Below are 20,862 nucleotides of genomic sequence, written 5' to 3' on the forward strand. Positions count from 1 at the left end.
CCTTTGATGTGAAAGTGTTTGTTTTTCTGCAGTCATTGTGCAAATGGTCAGAAGCCTTTCCCAGCCTCTTTGCAGTAATTCTAGAATGCAGAGAAAAAAAAAAATCTCGGTGCCTCGATGCCACTAACTAAAAAACAAAACTCTTGACAACACAATTAAACAATACTTGTTAAACAAAAAACAAATTCAAAATATACATATCCACTTCTCGTCTACACACTTTTCCTAATCTTCCAATATGTTAACCGAGCATCAACATGTCATAAGCTATGAACAACATATACTGTAAATTCCACATTGCACCAAACATATGTACACATTTCAATGTTGATGGTTTAAATTATGTGCATTGAAAACATAAACACATCTTATCATGTGTACAAATTGAGCACGTTGTGAATCGAAGCTACACTGATCCTGAAAGTGTCCAAAAAATATTTATTCTACTGTATTGGTTTCACACAAGGGCATTTTACTGATTGAGCAAGATAATTAAAGGTGAATCTACACCACAGCGAACACTTATTTGTAGCCAAATTTGAGCAAAACCAGACATTATGGGAAGGAAAAGGCTATCTAAATGTTGGTAAATCATTGAATTAGTACTTTACTCCTGATAGTACCGTCTTCTGACATAAAATGCACACACTTATGATGAACTCCTTGATTTCCACCTTCATACTGCATTATTGCCGGCACGTCATGTGCATCTAATTCTACATCCTGTAGAATTGTATCTACATCAAGTAAGAACTACACAACAATTTGCATACTACTTGTAAAATAAGTGCTTTGTCCCCATGGCAACAGATATGAATAAAGTTAGTTCTAAACTAGAGGATTCCTCTCACAATCTGATATTGATTAATATTGTATGGGTTTTTGTTCAGTTTGTTAGCTTTATTTTTGAACTCCACTTAACAACAACAGGGAGAATGACACAAGTTTCCAGTATATGCGACATAACAATGCCCATGTTCAGACATTTATGATATCTAAAAAAATGGTACTTCTGTGAAATATACAGAAAAGAAGATTAATCTATCCCTTGGTTATCTCTTCTGCTGGTGATCATAAGCAAAACAAACTGCTTGGGATGTCACAGTCAAGAATGTCTGCTGTAGTTAGGCATTCAAACTGATCTATCACATAGCCAGTCTGAAGAAGTGATTTTGTAAAACTTTCATATAAAGAAGCCTTATGTACATACATATATTACATTGTGACTGTCTGAGAAATATAGTGATAATATAAAATACCTCTTATATATCTGGCAATGTCAGTCATTGTCACCTATCTTGGTTCCCTCTTAAGTGTACACACACCAGTACTTAATGACTTCAGCATTATAGATAAACTTACATCAGATCAAAGGGGAATGTACAGAATGTGCTATAGACTACAATATTTGAAACAAATTATCATTGAGAAGATGTAAAAGATCTTGGTTTGTTGTACCCAAACACACCATACCCACGGTGTTGCAGTGTAAAGAGTACACATTACCTAAAGTTCTGGCCAAACTATGATTTATAACCAGAATGAATAGTGACATAAATCTTTAGAAATGAGACAGAAGTCTTGACAACATTGACCACAGTCACACATAATTATACCCATCGCAACAGTGCAGTTAGACCTGACTGTAAGGTCAAATCAAAGGTCTGTCCTTGAATTACCGATACACAGACCAAAATGAGACAAATATGTTATGAAAGCTTCCAGTATGCATTCAGTGGGAAGGCAGGTAATTGCACAGACTTAAGCACATCTACAGGACCAATTGCCATTGCATCATCTGTCTATTTCTTTCTACCTCCTGGGTTTTTGGGGTTTTTTGGTGTTTTTTTTTTTAGGGGGGGTGGTGGGTATTGCCATAAAGATTTATATTCAACGCTTTTACACTGATAAAACTCAATAGAGTACCAAAGTGTGATGTCATAGCCATTCATTGCCATGGAAACTGGTTCTAAACAACCTAACCTGGCCCAAATATCTGTGAACACTATTGCTGCTAACCATGCTTGCACCTGGCTCCAATTCAAGCTACAACAAAAGACTGTGACATCATCACTTTAGTACTCTATTGCCTTGACCCCTTTCAATCATTTCCCTTGATCTCCCCCAATGTGAAAGATACCTGTACATGTTCCCCTAGGAGTAATTATTCCCACAGAGTTGCTTTTCTCCTGGAGAGTCAGAAGCATTGAACTTTACCTACTGTACTGGACTAAAAAAGGGGGCGGTGAAGCTTTGACATTCGGATTTCATTCCGTCTTCTGGTGCCCCGAGGGATTCGTCTCACCGACCTCCTCGATCATCTTCCCATCCTTGTCGGCATCATTGGGGTCGTCGTCCTCTTCGTCCTCGCTGTCCCTGATGTCGGCGTCCTCGTCGATGGGCTCCGCTGTGCAGATGCTGTAGCAGATGAAGGAGATGAGGATCGTCGGCAGGGCGATGAGAAGGGTCATCAGGATGGGCTGGCCCAGCCACATCATCTGGGGAGGAGAGATGGGGAAACAAGAGTGGAAGTAACACCTGGTCAGCACCTTTAAAAAAAAAAAAAAAAAAAAAATCTTAGATTAAACACACACCTCCCAGACAAACGTGGCAGCAGCATCTGGCAGCATGTTGAAAGAAATTCTTGAATTAAACACACACCTCCTAGACATCCTGCACTGGGACACTATGCAATTTGGTACACTTCCCCAATCCCATTCCACAGCATTCCTCTATCTGCTCAGAAGCAACAACTTTTTGATTGGTCCGTTGATGAGTGATTTACCCTAGTCAAGTAGTCTGTAGAAATATTACGCTTGGCTATCAATGCCTGAAACAAATAAGTGCTGAGGAATTAAAACCTGCATAATGTGACTGTGTTTCTTAGGTGATCACACAAATTGTGCATGTTTTAACCAAATTGAAGTGAGCTGAGCTTAGAAAATTGTTGCTTGTGCAGCGTGCTGGACACCACGAGACCAATACATGCAGAGTGAGTACACACCTGGCATGTCTTGGTCTCGTTTGTCCCTGCAGAGGGCGCTCTCTACCTCCCGTCCTCTCTCCTATGCCATCGTATCTCACACAGCGTGCAACTTGAGCCTAGGTCTACCCCTCCTGCGCCCCCTCCTCTGGGATTGGGCACAGTCGTAGCAGCAGAGGGCAACAAGCCCCAGGGGGAAGCACAGCGCTATGCAAGCCACTAGTGGCAATGTTTGCCATAGTAGCTACAAGAATGAAATTGTGGAGAAAAAGGAAGAGTGGATCGACATCATCACTACAATTATACATACTATTGTGCACCACATGCATCTATAGAAATTAAAACCCCATCATAATGAGCTCGGTTACAATGAGGTGAATTCCACACTCCTAATTTTGCATCACTGTATTTAGCTGGTCTGTTCTTTAAGTATGTCTACATTAAGGTCCTGGGTATAATGAGGTAAAGTCTGAAGTCCTAGGGACCTCATTATGATAGGGGTTTGCTCGTATCTCTTTATCAAAATTACGCTCATACAAAGACCATGCTACACTGACAAAGAAACAAGTGACACTGAGTGATGGTACCTGGTTTTATTCATTCAGATTGAGCCACAATTATTCAAATTCATGAAATTCTTCCGTCGAGATGTTTTCATTGCAACTGATTGACAAATTGCCCTACATCGACGTAAATAAGCACTAAATTGTTTATCATGGCTACTACTAAAGCACTGATCAATTCAGTGCTTATTTACGTCGATGTAGGGCAATTTGTCAATCAGTTGCAATGAGCCACAATTGTTAGTTTGTTACATCCAAATCTTAGCTTGAAATTCACTATGCACGCAAAAATCTGGAGTGTGATGTATTAGGCATGCTGAAATATGGACTGTGATGTATTGGTTTGGTCAAGCAGTAGATGACAGAAACATCTGCAGTACAGCTATCAGTGTTGATATCAGGTAACTATTTTGAATTTAAATTCTCATGACTTAATATTTCTATTGGTATCAAACTCTTTATGTTACATCATTTTTAGGTGATCCGAGTATCCTCTCGGATCACCTTCTGTATCTGTACGGATTCTTTGTTCTTCTTCTTTATTTCTGGACAAAAGTTGTGTATCTACGTACTCAGAAAGTACTCAGAGTATCAACTTCAAACTCATACCATATATGTATCATGTCCCAAAGACGACAAATTTTATAAAATCATAGTGATCAGTCGACCGTGACGTCACTATGACGTCATTATATGAAAACACATTTTCACTCCTATCTCATTAATGGAATGGAATTTTTCAATGAAATTTACGTCACATATAGTTCAAGTCAAGCGCATTCTATTCATATAATCAAAATTCATATTTTCTCTTAAAACGTGCGCGTACGCGCGCGTTGAAATATTTGTATGCTCAAATCGAGCTCAAATTTTTTTTGCACACGTTTCAGACCAATCGGAGCATTTTTTGAAAAATTGAAAAAATTGGACGGACGCGTACGCGCGCGCACATATACGCACGCACAGCTCTTATGCAATAGAAATTTCCCATTTTTTCACAATTATCGGATGCCTGAAATGTCAAGGAATATTTCTACCAAGTTTCAAGTCAATCCGACTCAATATGACGTCACACGGGCCCGTCAAAGTTGAAGTTCCGTGCGCGCGTCAATGGCGATATACAGTGCAACAATGCAAAAAAACCGCCAATTTTGAATCCGATTTTACTCGTCAGGATGGACGGTGACCCCCCAATTTTTTTACATATTCTGAAAGCTGATGACTTGTACATGTCATTTCATGGGTTGGCGATGCTGGAAAAATGATGAAAAGATATCAAATTTCTTAATAAAGTAAAAAAAGTAAATTTTCAAAATGACGTCATCAAATTTTAAGTTCACTCAAGCATATCTCACTTATTCTTTTGTTGATTTTCATCCAAATTTCAATATGTTGTAGCTTATTAAATGGTCTTTCAGTCATATAATAACAACATTTTGATTGGATGACGGCATCACCTCGTAAAAAGGGATTAAAAGTAACATTGTCAAATTTGACCACTTTACGTGTTATCTCTATGGGAGTGCAGTTTTTCTGGAAATGAAAACTGACATGACTGTCTTTATCGAGCACTAGCTCACTTATGCTTCGGTGAATTTCTCCCAAATTTTAGTATGTTGTAGCTGAGACTTTGGGCTATCGTGAATGTACCCTTCGTTTTTTCATACGGAGTCGGCATCACGTCCAAAAACTTGGTTGAAATTAAAGCTTATCTTCAATGTATTGAAATATGTCTTTGTTTCTGCAACTTTCTTTGCAATAACTCAAGAGAAACATACCCTATCACCACCATATTTTGCACATGTTTAGTTCATGTCACGTACATTATTTCACAAAATAACAACTACTTGATCAGACACCATCTTGGCTATGTAAATTAGGGTCAAAGGTCATAAATGTTTTATCCTGTATCTTACTGAATACATGTCCTATCTTTACCATATTTTGCACACGTAAAGACCATGTTACAAGGATCATTTCACAAAATAACAACTTTTTGCTCAGATGCCATCTTGTCTGTGCAAAGTGGGGTCAAAGGTCATATGTACTTCTTCCTGTATCTTCGTTATGACGTGTTATCTCTATGGGAGGGAATTTTTCTAGATGTGAAAATTGACATGATTGTCTTTATCGACGACTAGCTCACTTACCCTTCGGTGAATTTCTTCCAGATTTTAGTATGTTGTAGCCAATTTAATACTCTTTAAGTTTTGTTCATCAAAGATTTAATCGGATGATGTCTTCACCTCGTGAAAATGGATATAATGTAACCTTGTCAAATTTAACCAGTTTACGTGTTATCTCTATGGGAGGGAATTTTTCTGGAAACAAAAATTGACATGACGGTCTTTATCGAGCACTAGCTCACTTACTCTTCGGTGAATTTCTCCCAGATTTTAATATGTTGTAGCTGAGACTTTGGGCTATCGTTTATAATGCTCCATCTTTTCATTCGACGCCGAGATCACGTCAAAAAACTTGGTTGAAATCAAACTTATCTTCGATGTATTGAGATATTTCTTTCTTTCTGCAACTTTCTCTGCAATAACTCAGGAAAAACAGCCCCTATCATCCCCATATTTTGCACATGTTTAGTTCATATCACGTACATTATTTCATAAAATAACAACTACTTAATCAGACACCATCTTGGGTATGTAAATTAGGGTCAAAGGTCATAAATGTTTCAACCTGTATCTTGGTGAATACATGTCCTATCTTTCCCATATTTCGCACACGCAAAGACCATGTTACAAGAATCATTTCACAAAATAACCACTTTTTGCTCAGATGCCATCTTGGCTGTGCAAAGTTGGGTCAATGGTCAAATATTCTTCATTCTGTATCTTCATTATAGTGTATACCAAATTTGGTACCAAAGATGGCAGACCTGACTCTCTTTTCTAAATGAGAATCCAAATATCACACGGCCAATGTCTCTAAACAAGGATGAAACCTATATGGTCACGCCTATTGCGATCAGGACTCGAATCATTGATTAAAAAAAAAAAATCGGATCACCTAATTTGTCAGTCTATTGACAAATTCCGAGTCTAGTTCCATCTTGAATTGATCACAACAACAAGCATTTCAAGTTTCACAAATTGTAATTAATTCAGGATTCATATGGTAACTGGACATTTGCTTCTAGTTACATTACAATTGTGGATGACATGCCATGTTCAGTCGCTTAAAGACTATGTACCTGACTGGAAATAATCTACTGTTGAACTAGAACACAGGTGCATAAGCATACACAAGCATCATGAAACTCCAAAGACTTCTATAAACTTGTTGTCAAGTCCCAGATATGACATGCCCATTGTTTGGTGCTGTATTCTGTTATAATTTTAATCATAAACATTTAATATAAATGTGAGTGCTAGTATTTCATAAGGTAGCATTAAAAAGAGAAAGTGTGGTCATCTTTAGATTGAGTTCTATTCTGGTCATTTCCGATTGTTTAATTTGGTTATAGAATTATCAAAAGCCTCTAAATTGCAACGTCTATAACCTATCCTAAAACTGGCAACACAATTCTCTCAAACTGGCAAATGTTTCTATTTTTGGGGTATGCAAATTCAATGATCTCCGCTAGTCCCACAACAGCCTTTCCCCAATATCATTTAAATGAGGACAAGACAATACTCTTTTTTTTTCTTCTTCTTCTTCTTTTTTTCTTTTTTTTTTTCCTCCAAACTTGATGGGTTATTTAGCTGAATGGATGGTGGATCTGGTGGAATGTCTTAGAATGCGCAATACTGCATCAAGTGTAAGAGCCTCTTGTTTGACTCACCACAATACTCTTGACGATTTCATAGAATACACGGTAGATCTTTCTCAGGAAACTGTTGCCTCCCTTGGCCTGGTAAAACAAAAACAGGTGAGAGTCATGTGCATTTGAGTACCTGATCGGCAATTTCATGACATCAGTACTTTAATGAAATGCACAAAAAAAACAAAACAACACTCACACAAAAATAAAAGTTATCTCTGATAGCAGGGCTACTAAGGGTAGAATATTTAGAGAAATATCTACTTACAGCACACTTACTATGGGATGAGGGGGTTATTGATGAAATATGATTAGATAATGAAGTCTTGCATCTGTTTGTCCATGAGAAGAAACAGTTCTTATGCAAACTATTTGGTGCAGGATCTTGTCTATGCATTTATTTTTCTGCAGTTCATAGACTATGTGAGTACAAAATGAACATGGAATGCATTGAATGGAAATCCAGTTGAATTAAAGTCCACCTTACTCTAATGTGCTTGAGTTAAAAAAAAAGAAATAACAAACAACAGATTAACATTTCTAGAGTCAAGGAATCATTGGTATGTTCAGGATGATTGGCTGCGATAAAGAAACTAGTAACTCTACATAATGGGTTTTCTTTTGATAAAATAAATTGATATCCAACATTTGTTCAACTTGCTTAGCAATGTTTGCTGTCATTGACTACTAAATTCTAATTTGAAAATCAACCAGAGTTTGTGATGGCTGGTCAATTACACAGCTCTTTATCGGTCAAACACACTCGTATTCCAAACAGGATGCATGCACACTGCCTTTTGCTAAGATTTCTACAATGTGCCAATTAACCCTTTTTTTTATCCTTTCCTGTATCCCTTTCACTCAATCTCTTTTTAGAAATGTGCAACTCATGTCATCCATGCATGTTTTCATGTACACCCTTCTTCGTGTGACATATGACATGCCATAATGATAATAACAATAATAGTGGCCTCCTATAAAGTGCTGAAGTGCGTAAAAAATGATGCTCAGTAAGGGCCTACGTGCTTCTAGGCAAATGTGACAGAAGTTTGGCTTTGTGAAACCAAGCTCACATGTCACTACTTTCCTTTCTTTTTTTTATACTATTTTTGCAGGATAAATGATAACCATTATTATAATATATGAACTAAAAACAGGCAGCACTGCAAAAACTTGCATAGGATGGGGTTATTTGAGTTTCTGGTCTGCAAAACGAAAAAGGAGAGGAGGAAGCGTGTCATACCTCAGCAGTGCCGTCAATGATGGAGTTGATAAAGCTGACGAGAGATTCCTCAGTCTGTTCCAGCGGGTTCTCCAGCTCGTAGTAGAGGTAGGTGACGGGATCGATGACAAAGATTCCTGGAACCTCCACCGATCTGAGAAGGTTGAGGCAGAGAAGAGACACACCTAATAGGGGACGTGGTACTTAAGGGGGTGGACAGTTTGCCTGCAGCAACCAAGGTTCTGAGTTCAATGACCTGATGATGACAACTATGCCATCTTCTCTTTTTTTTGGTTTCATCTTTTTTACAGGATTCTACCAAAACATACAGTACATGTGAATGCAGAGAATGCACGCATATTAGAACAGATCAGAGAAGTTTAAGGAGATGGGACAATCCTTTCAAAAGAAATTAATTTCGAACATTTTGGCTAAATCCATCTGCAGTCATCACTCAAAAAGAAGGCTACAATGATTCATCATATCATGGTAATGGAACAATACGAAGAAAATATAAAGAGAATTCCATAAAATGCAATTTTTTTAATGAAAACTACACAATCCCTCTAATTGTTACTGAGAATTGTTTAAGCACATAATTGGCAGAAGACAGGTGGTATCAATACTGATGTAAATTTTACACTGGGACGCTTCCGCTGCTGTGGATCTCATGACTTTCGAGAGAATATTGGAAAATGGTAACAAAACCGTAGACAAGTCATGCATGTACGACATATTGATGCACATGTTTAGCGACAAACTTTGTTGCACAGTAGACATTGCAAACCGTTTTAAATACTTCTCAATTACTCATGTGTCATAAGTGTGCATGGCATAACTCATGTTTTTACCTTGACAAAGACTTGACCACAATGGAACTTGAACTGGATATTATTGTATCTCTTTCTGTAAGAACTTTGTTTTTTGTAAATTTTCAAGACCTTCCTCTGATTGCTCACCTTAATATGATATCACTCAGAAGGTTGCTGTCTTCAATGTATCCAAACTGGACTCTCCTGGAGAAGGAAAATGGACAAATGAGATAGTTTTAATTTACCCTAAATACTGAGACTCGTGCAATGTGATTGGTCAAGGGCCAGTCACATGACCCAAGATATATTTCCACATGATCTAATTTTAGATACTCTGGAACTGCCTGTAATATTGTTACCACAGGATTGTTACTTTTGGCATGGAATGGGGGAGGGGCATTTCATAATATGAAGTGCTTTGTCAGATATTTCTTTGACAAACTGTTATAACCTTCTGAAATCCTTGCATCTGATTGGCTGAGAGCAAATTTGTCAGAGAAAATATCTGACAAACTGCTTCATTAAATGCCCCCTTGTTCTGCAGATGCAGCTCAAAAGTCTCGTGGGCCCAACAGATGCTTCTGGCATGAGAGTAGGTAATTCTTCCCATGAGGCAGCCTTTTAAATCATTCCCAGTTCGCTTTTGACCGACAGAAATTGATATATCCCTTTGCATCCTGAATATTTCTAAAATCAGCAACAGTGTTGGTCTTGTACAGCTGCTTGCCTTGACTGGATCTGAATCTAGGCTGTATAATAAAATATAAACATGCTGACAACAAAAACACTCACATACACACATCACAACCAAAATCCCCCAAAAGGAGAAACATAAGTTTATAATACATGCAGTCCTTTAAAGGGAAGATTTTTTTTTTCATCTTCTGATCAACAGACTAGTCATTGCAGCATAAACTTACTCCAAAAAATGTTCCTACGATACTTCAAGAAATGAGAAGATAAATTCTTACTTCTGAAATGTGTCTCTGTAGTCGATGGCTACATCCCTAATTTTGTCCAGCATGATGCTGTGAGGATGACTCTTGTATACGTTGGCACTTGGGTAGACCAGGCCCACGGCAATTAACTTTTCTGTCATGGGGAAGAAATCAGTGCAAAATTTTCAGATTTTCAAATTTTCAAAATTATTTGGACTTGGGTGCACAATGCATATTTAGATTTTGTTGCACCACTTTTCAAGGACACACTTGCAAATAGATCCGTAGTTGATGTGCCACTTTAAAACAAAAGTACTCCATAGCAAACCAAAAAACTTGTCTGAATCCAACTTGACAAAGTAACAATGAGTCGGTGAATGTAAACTGGATTCCAAGTAGTGCATAGCAGTGATTATGTGCAGCTAATGTGACAGCTTGTTAAGAGGTCCTTACAGGAATAATGACCATAAATTTGAATACCTTACTAAACTGGCCTATTCATATAATGCATTTTGGTGTAGTTTCCCAGAAAAAAAGCAAAGTTTTCTTTGGTTAGCATCTGTCGACTTCTATTCATCTCTTCTCTTTTATGTGAATGCCAATAATGTTGTGAACCTATAGTCAGGACACAGACATCAGCTAGAACAACAACTCCAAAAAGCAGAACTTTCTTGTGCCAGGTGAATCATAGTTTTTTTGATGCTCTGTGTAAATGGTGTATACAAGGTATCATTAACAATAAAATCAGAGAGGACAAACAACAGTAGAACTTCAACATATCATTGTTGGGGTGACAAAGACTTTTAATCTCAAATACTTCAAATGCTCAGGAGAGCAATAAAAAAAAAATCCCCCCAAAAAACATAGCAGCCAAAGCACTATCATATGACAACTGGGATTGCCTTTCCTTTGATATGCCATGGTAGCTTCATTCTTGGGGTTGGGCAGCTAGGATTTGGACAGGACATCACTTGACTAGTCTATCTGACGAATAATCCCAAAAAGTGATTTTCAACAAAAAGTGGCATACAAGCTTTCGTCAACCCACTGACAATATTCAGTGTGTGCATAAAGGCCAATACACTGGACATGAACTGGACTAATGGAAAAGATTATGCCGCTGGACACAACTCTAGTCCGAGGGTCATTGTTGCTCTCACCTGTCCTTCCAATTGGGTTGATGTTATCATTGCCAATCCTGAGAAATGCGGGGAACATCTCATTTCCAATCCAGTTTGACAGATCAGATTCTGACACACCTCCTGCTGGAACTGAAACACACATGTCAGATAAGACAAACATATACTGGAACTCACTTTGAAAATTGTTTGGCACAGAAAATAAAAGAAAGAAATAGAGGCCTTTACACATTACAAAATTACCATCACCATCAACACCACCAATGTGGCTTTTATTCCATAATAATGATAAAATGTTATCATTTGACACATATAAGCACAAGCACAACTTCTAGCATTTCCTATATCAAATCATTTGCTGTGATTTGAAAGGAACATTTAAGCCCAAGACTCTATTACCAGAAACTGAAACATCTCCAGGACCCCTGATGCAAAGGCATGGGGGAGAAGAGATGCTGTTGGAACCAAGGCACAGAATAATGTGTTGTATCTCATATGGCTCATTTTCCAGTAATTTGCTACAGTTAATTTGAATGAAAAATAAATTAGTATTCTGCAAACTCTGATGAAATGTAAAAATAGAGAACTACAGAACTGTAAAAGGCATCAAAAAGTAACTAAACATAACATACTCACAGATAGACAAGCAATTCTCACGTAGGCAGAATTTTAATACATGCAACATAAAGCAGCTATTAAATATACCTTCGTAAGTGACCTCTGTAGGATGATATATTCAGTACGATGGTCTGTATGAAAAGCCTTTTCAATAAAAATCATACCCTATCCAGAGACGAACAGATCGCCCAAATAAAGGCAGATATTCATCATCATATATACATACATTAGCATAAAGCCTCGATTTTATCCTACGATCCTATGGCTTTAAAAGCTTGACTTACAAGAGTGAGACAACAACACTTATGCCTGGGGTTGCAATATCAGTATATCATGACAACATGCCCCCAGCAGTATCAATTAGTGTCAGCAGGGAAGATATTATACGATGACGACTGAACGCCCATCAAGACAGAGAAGAGGGCAGGCTTACCCGAATACTGGTAAAATTTGTCATCTTTGAAGACAAGGAGAGCCGGTGTTTCCTCAGGCCTGAGCTTGTCAGGTAATACGTTGGGCTGTATGTGGTAGTAAAAGGCGTCTAGAATCCTTTTGTCAGCTACTTCTGAAAAAGTTTTCTTCAGAAAGGTAGGAAAGAAAAAAAAAAACACAACATAAAAGTGTGTCTCCATTATATTACTGCTGTCATAAAATGAATCAGACAGGGAAAGAGGGTTATAGAAAACATGACAAAAAGGAGAACTACATTTAATGAATGAGTGAACTTATAAGAACTATATGAATATCCAATTGTAATTATCTGTTCTTTCCTATATTAAAGGTTTCATGACCATGTCAAGCCTCCACTTTGCATCAAAATGTGATTTCCTGCAGCAAAATGTGACCAATAATAACTCCAATAAAACCTCTAAACTGTGTCTTCCCATCATTAAAAAAACAACAACAAATGACAGAGATATTTCAGGTGTGAAGCGAAAGATATGTTATCTTGCATATGGTCAATTATTCATGCATACTATACTTCTATGTCTAGCCCCCCCCCCCCACCCCCCCCCCCCCCCACTGTTTGCTTGTATCATTAACAATATATGAATTTATACAATGATGGACTGATTCTTCAACTGAGAGCTTTACACCTAAGCAACAGAGTCATTCGACTATCTTGAACAGATACTAGTCATTCTTCAGTTGCTCTTGCCTCAATCCACCTTACCTGTCGGCCTTTGTTCCACACACTGACTAGAAACATTCAATGAATTTTCAAAAAAATGTAATAACCTCACAAAGTGATTACATGTTTTACCTTATCCAGTGCATCCTCTATGCATAAAGATATTGCAAATTTTCTCTCCCCCCCCCCACATCCCCAGCTTTGCTTCATAAATATATCAGTGAGCAATAAGACTTCATAAAGCGTACTTACAGCGAATTCACTTGACATATCTTCCGCAATGAATGCAAAGAAGACATCCTTTTTGGCCCTAAACTGTTCCAGACTGCTGGCACTTGTTAGCTGCTTTACTGCTGGTCTGTGGGAGGAAATCAAAGTATAGCGGACTCACTATAATGACTCACTATAATCAATGTATAATATATGCACACGGTGAAGATCAAACCAAGGCGTAATCATGATCATGCAGTTCAACATCTGAACTAAAGTTTCCAGAAGAAACACTGCTTCTCGAGAAAACTCACAATTTCACTGGATTTCTGTATATTCACATTTAAATGGTGAAAGACATCTCATCATTTCCACACATATGATATGACCAGACTTCCCTTTTGACTGACAGTATCTTAAAGGTACTAGCCCACATTTGCAAACCCACGAAAATCAAAACTGCATAAAACAGGTCCAATATGACTTCAAGTACAGGATATAACAGTAACATACCTCACCTGTCGCTCTTTGTCTATACCATTCGATAAAAGAGAGAAAATCATCGTTTTAAAATCGATTTTCAAACCGGGTCAACCCGACCCAAAATCCAATTACGAGCACGGGCTATAGCTACGTACATTGTACATGTAACACGTACGTGGACCGGAGCTAGCGAGCGTTATACGCATGCATACGGATTACGGTGCATTTTCATTCATTTTTATGAAAGTAATGGACTAATTGGAACGAAATTTTGCACAGGTGTTACTGCAATCATACCCAAACTCCATGCTAACTATGAGACCAATTGCTGCAGGTTTACAAATGTGGGCTAATACCTTTAAGCGAGAAGAGCAGTAGAATCTAGATTTTATAATATCAAGATATTATTATGGCATAGAAGAGGAGGGTACTACCTCAGTATTCTGTCCGAGTTTAAAAAATGAAAGTAGCTATATACGTTTAATGCGGCAAGACTACGAACCGTGGAAGCATCCATCTCCTATATCCATTTGTCTTACCCGGTACTTTAGTTGTTGTTTTCCTACATTGACTAAGCCACCGATTCATAATTCATAACAAAATAAAATGCCTCCGCCAACGAAGTGGCCGGAGGCATAAAAACAACGTCTAAAGCAAGACAAGTGAATATAGGCAGTGGATGCTTTGCATGCATCTACTGTTCTTAGTCTCACCGCATCAGATGTGTAGCGCGACAGTAAAGACCATAGCTGCATCCTCTGCCTGGTTTATAGGCTTTCTACAGGTCAATACACTCTGAAAAACTACTTCACTGTTTCCATCTCATCTTGGCTGTCTCTGTTCTTTCAAGTTTATGGTCACTTTCATCATATGGAGTGGTTCTTCGACTTACCCTTGTGCTTTGAGTGCAAAATCGATGATATCTTGACTCGTCCTCCCGCCATTGTGTGTGAAGACTTTGTCACCCTCAATACTGTGGTGGAGGAAAAATGAGAGCTTGTAATGGAGGCTGACACTTATTGTTCTAATCTAAATTCTCACTTGGCCATAGCACTGAATTTTTTTGTTGAGATCGCAGCAATATCTTGAGTTCATTGACTTTAGGGACATGTGTATATGAGCAATGCATAAACCTGGGATATCCTGAACACCATTATTATCTTGGTTTCTATTTCACTAGACAATAGTCAAAATATAGACATAGTTCACACTCACCTTTTTGACATGTCCGCTTGTTTTACACATTATAGTGTGGCATATTACAAGCAAAAAAAAAATTTTTTTTAATAGAAGCTTTTATTTTCATGCCACTTTCTGGTAACATGAAAATGTCCACTTTTACAGTGTATAAGAAATAGACCTTTTACTGGTAATCTGAGAAGACTTACTATTTGATGGATGGGAAACCTCTGACATCATAAGCATCCATTACCCCTGTTGGCAAAGAAGTAATAGAAAAAAAAAGTGAATGTAAGTATATTGCAGCTGTTACTTGTAGTCCACACATTACCCATGGAAATCAAGGATCCATGGCACTAGTCGACATGAAACATCTTAAAATTGTTGCATTTTTGTATTTTCTCATGTTAATCAAGTAAGAATTTCCATTTTGCTTCTAGTGCTTAGAATGAGTCTGAAGCTAGTTTTAAAAAGTTTACTTTAGCCACAAAGCATTTGAAAAAACAAACAAACAAACAAACACAAATACTTTTCGAGAATGTCTTAGACTAGTTATACAGACAAAAATGTGGTACACACATATTTGATGGACATATATTTTCAAAGTGGCATATCCACAAACATACAAGAAAACAAATCTAAAACCTTAAATGCTCTTCAAATAAGATTACCCCCCACGAAAAAAAAAGAAAAAAAAAATCATGAAGAAATCAGGGGGCCAGATAACCCATGCGAGGAATTGATAATAGATGGTTTTTGAATTTTTCTTTTCTATATCATATCTCTCTCTCTTAAAGGGCAAATCCCTAGTTCTGCAGTCCATGAACTAAACATCCATTTCTAGTACTCAGCAAATCAGACCAGCGGTGTGCTTATTGGTTGTGCTACTCACTGGAGAACCGTGTGCCATCCAGCCTTGCTACATGAAGCCTTGGGTGTGTCTTCATGAGCTGCAGCCCAACATCAGCCCACACTGGCTTCAGCTTCTGGCAATGCCCGCACCATGGGGCATAGAACTGTTGACACAATTAATAACAGAGGTGGTTGTGTTCAGACTACGATTTGACTCTTAGCATTTCTCTTCATAAAAAAAGTTACTTCCAATTAGTGAGAAATGCATCTTTAAGCACAATTACTTTACCCCAATGAATTAAAAGTTACAAATGATGGCAAGTCATAATTAGATGGAATTTGTGTAATGTAAAAGTGGAAATGTTGGTGCCATTCATCTGTTGGCTCAGCCAGGTATGATGAAATTTGCATGTTCTAATTTTGCGAATGGTCATGACATTTGAACATGCACTTTTAGACAGTTCGTTGCTGAGTTCATAGAAGTGAAGGGCTTGGGAAGCAAACGATGGTAAGAGGTAACTGGTCTGCATTATGTCAGCACATTCACAGTTCTTGCAAACAAGACAAAAACTACAGGTGATGAATTATTAGCAAAACGGTAAGCAAAAAATTTTGACACATTTTCATTTCTGTGCTAACTTCATGTTGCATAAAATGTGCAAAAATTTCAACTACACACAAATTTCCATGTATACAGTGTCTATATCACCTAATCAGAATCTTGCATTTAAAAGAGCTACAAACATGATTGATGTTCAGGCCAGTGATCAATCTTCATCATATAAACATGAAACATAAAATACAACACAGAGTACAAAACTGTCATCTCCTTTAAAATTGAGATCCCTAATCAGATGCCTTGGTTATTGTGAGATGTTACCTTCTGTACCATGTGAAAGCGTGAAGTAACTAGCATTATCAAATGTGTTCAAAAGCATGAGGGTAAATGTTGCATCCACTGCTTGTGAGTCTGATCAGCTTGATTCTAATTTAGTAATATCAAATGTGCATATTTCAGAAGATTAAACTTATGTATCAATTGATATATTTTCTTATATCTTATAGCTTGTAATCAGCATTCTTTCCTTTCATTCAAATATAAATTCACATTCATGTCATTGTACATGATCTGTCTAGCTACTGTAAACCAAGATATTTTCGCCGCATGATAATTTGCAAATTGGAGCCAACGGCCTTTTACACGGCATTAAAGTTTTGAGAATCGCCTCTGGCATTCAATGCATATTGTGGTGATGAGAACTTTCATGTGCATTTTAATTTTGTGAATCTTGGCTCTCACAAAATTTGCAAATTAAAAAGCATATGTGAACATTCCTTGTTTTACAGAATACAAACATTGATGATGTGACTCACCTCTACCAGCCATTTCCCCTGGTTCTTTATATCCAGGAATCTGAAAGAAAAATTGCAGTGATATTCATCTTTCACTCCATACATGCATTTTAATAGAACTCTTTTATCCAATGCTGAGATATGAAATTACATCAAATTACATCAGCAGATTGTTAACATAAAAGTGATAGAACAGCCACAAACACAGTTCAAACAGTCAGAATATATTGGCCACTCAATTTGCTAGAAGACCGAAAGAAAAAACAAGTGCACAAAACTAAGATCTTTTACTATCTTTTTACAGAAGTTTTTAACTTTGAATGACCTGAAGAATCAACAAAATAATTTTGCCCACATGTCCTCATCATGACAGTATATTTGCTGTACAAGCAATTTTAACTTTTATCTTGATACAAAATATCCCTAACAAAATTTAATGTTGCTGAGGTTCACTTATAGTGCTCACAAAATTCTTTTCAAAATTCTCAAAATCAATGGCCGAGTCTCTATAATGCAAATGCAATGACTATATGAGGCCTGTATTGCAATTGTCGTAATGTACACTGTAAGCAATAATTTCACCAAGACAGCCCTTTATGGTAACTGACCCACTCAGTTTTAATAGCCAATACCACTGCAAAAAATACTACATGTGTACTTTTGTATTAAATTCTGTAAAGTATGCAAGACTTGATCATCTGCACATAGGCCACATCCACAAACAAAAATGACAAAAAAAAAAAAAAAAATGTCCCTGGAACAGTGAGTGCCAACATTAGTCTACACTGTGACTTGGCAATGTGTGTGCCTTCAACAAATGTGTACATGACTTCATACGCAGTTAATTGTACATAGCATTTGTTACTGCCCATGGTCACTGAAATCTGGCAATAATGCACTACTCAAACAAAACATTCACCATAAAGCAGGTTGATAAACCAACAATGCTAATGCAATGAAACAGATTTAGAGTACTCTGGAAGGATGTGGAAGATTTTTCAAAAGATAAATTTGCTCTCTGCTTCCTGGTTGCTCAAGATTATTTCCTGGAAGTAAGTTTGGGCAAACTCATTTCCTGGTTTGCTGGAGGTCCACGTGCCATCCCCATGTGGTGCATTTTATAATGCCGGTAACACATGTATAATTAGGTTACAGTCTAACCTACAAATACTATATTCTTAACGCACAGCTATCAGCTATACAGCCTTCATTTCCAAGTGAATACATGCAAATGTCATTATCAATAGTTTAGCTCCCTCTCAACAAAAGTGTACTGGATACACCATATTCATGAAATTTTCCTGATAGCAATAACCCCAGTACTTAAAAATGTAATTGAGTCTTTGGTCTATTTTGTACATGATTTATACATGAAAAACTTTAAATTTACAGTACATTTATTATAGACTCAATGAAAAAAAGAAAGAAAGGAAAATCCAATATTTGGTATTTGACAATTTACATTGATCACTTGATTCATCTCTATTTGATGTATCTAAGATCTCTCTTTCCCTCCCTCCTCCCCCCCCCCCCCCCCCCAATCATGAAAAGAGCCCAAAAGCAAGTTCATCCAATATTATGTAGTTGTCCTCTATTTAGACTTACCGGTAGATAGCGAGCATGGTGCATACATACAAAGTAGCTATATCCACATGGCCACTAATAGTCAGAGCTTAGTATTCTCTCAAGGAGACAACATAAAACTAACATTATTTGCCTGATTGGGCAACTGCTACCTTTCCTGCCTTCATATCACATCATCAGTAGCGTACTGCCAGGACTTGATACATATATATTCAAGTATTAAAATAATTAAGTTTTACTTACCTATCATCTAATTCAATTACATTCCCCCTCACAAAGTCAACAGGCACCAGGAATACTGATAAGGAAATAAATGAGAGTAATTCAATCAACATATGAGAATCATGTCAATTTACACACTCATTTTTCAATGTGATGCTGATTGAAGTCAACCAAATTGATTTTAACTCCTACCGGCATACATCCATTTCATCAATCTGCAAAACTGTTTTTGGTTTACAGATTTATAGTATACAGTATGTCACATGAGCCAACATGAGAATACATAGTGGGTAAAGATCTGGGTCTTTACTTGGATTTATATGATGGATTTTGTCAATACGTAACATTCACTATACCACAATGAAATTAAAGGTGTATTTAAATTGCTGCAGTGTGAACAACCAAAATTGTGTGTCTTTACCATCCAGCTACACTTGTGTGGTTGTCTCCATGGCTTTAGATTTGTAGTAGTAGCGAGTACACAGGGATACAAGCTTATTGTACAGCCCCATTTAATATGCAACTGCACACATCACATGCATCACATTATATATCGGATATCAGACACCACAATCACCAACAAAATAATGTTATTTTCTTTGATACATTCTAAAATCTAACAATTTGGTTTCCACTTCATTCTCACTGTCTTATAACATTCCCTGTCCTTTCTTGTCTTGTCAAGATTAAACATTTGTCTGTTCAAAATTATTGAGTTAGCAACACAGCTCTCACACAGCATCATTCATGTGAGGGCTTGTTGTCTGTGCTGTGATGGGACTCATTTCTGCATCTTTACAACCCAAATAGTTAGATATCGAAACGTCGGACTCTGAACATGATTATAGCTTGTTAGAAATGAATAAACCAACTAATGCAAAAACATGAGAAAACAAAAAGACATGGTTGGGCTTGTGTTGAAAGTTGTAGAATCTAGTTTGAACAGTAATCATCATACAGTTGTATTTTGTAAAACAGTAGACCTATTTCTCATATAAAATCATACCAAATGTTTGTGAGAAAAAAATGTACATCACAATAAACACATGACTCGACCTGCTTTGGTAGTAGTAAGTGTCAAAACCATATCATATGATTCGAAAACTTCTTGACCTCGATTCTAGATAATTTTGCACACTTCCCGTGACTGCAGAACACATTTCTCACTTCCGACAATACGCAATATCCATGAAATATTTTGTATTTATACAGAAGACCACCATTCACCAAAGAAATCATTTGCATCCACTCTCTGATCATATCCATGCATTTAATAATACCATAGTGATCCACTCGTTCTAGAAAACAATGCCCTATGTGGCCTTCACTATTATAACATGTATAACTTTGGCCTACATACTAGGCTCCAGTACAAGATGCTCTACATTCCAATTACCATATCGTCATTGATTTGTAGATTAAATGTCTATCGCCAGCGGGTAAAAATCACACTACAGACACACACGCAGACAAGACTTCACAAGTCCAGCCAAGCCAATTGTAAATTTACAGGTGAGCTAAGCGACACAAATTTTATCGAAAATTATATTGGAAATCAAACATCGTCGCTAAAGTAATACTTACAACCTATAACCGCTAAAACTTGAGATAACATCATGTTTTTCTGTCCAGCACTTGACAAGGCACCACCGCTTCCTCTAGACTGCAATGCAATGCTTTCTATTCAGTTTTACACGAGTAACTGTAGGCCTAGATCCAGTTTTTACACTTGCACCCACACCGAGGTTCCGGGATCCGCTTCGATACATAATACCATACACGCACGAAAGAGCAGCT

At 37.3% G+C, this 20,862-nt stretch overlaps 1 protein-coding gene across 1 annotated transcript; it reads right to left on the reverse strand.

Annotated features, from left to right (window-relative positions):
* Positions 1-1,863: 1,863 nt before the first annotated feature.
* On the reverse strand, positions 1,864-20,774 carry LOC140233024 (protein disulfide-isomerase TMX3-like). The gene is made up of 14 exons (XM_072313133.1): positions 20,650-20,774; positions 19,087-19,141; positions 17,281-17,320; positions 15,947-16,070; positions 15,264-15,309; positions 14,768-14,848; positions 13,435-13,540; positions 12,484-12,628; positions 11,454-11,564; positions 10,327-10,447; positions 9,503-9,559; positions 8,565-8,697; positions 7,343-7,411; positions 1,864-2,498 (listed from the first exon to the last, which is right to left on the reverse strand). The coding sequence occupies exons 1-14, from the start codon at positions 20,681-20,683 to the stop codon at positions 2,268-2,270; spliced, it is 1,353 nt and encodes a 450-aa protein (XP_072169234.1). The 5' UTR covers positions 20,684-20,774; the 3' UTR covers positions 1,864-2,267.
* Positions 20,775-20,862: the final 88 nt, after the last annotated feature.

Source organism: Diadema setosum, chromosome 9 (genome assembly GCF_964275005.1).
Source record: "Diadema setosum chromosome 9, eeDiaSeto1, whole genome shotgun sequence".
In the NCBI taxonomy this organism is placed as follows: Eukaryota; Metazoa; Echinodermata; class Echinoidea; order Diadematoida; family Diadematidae; genus Diadema; species Diadema setosum.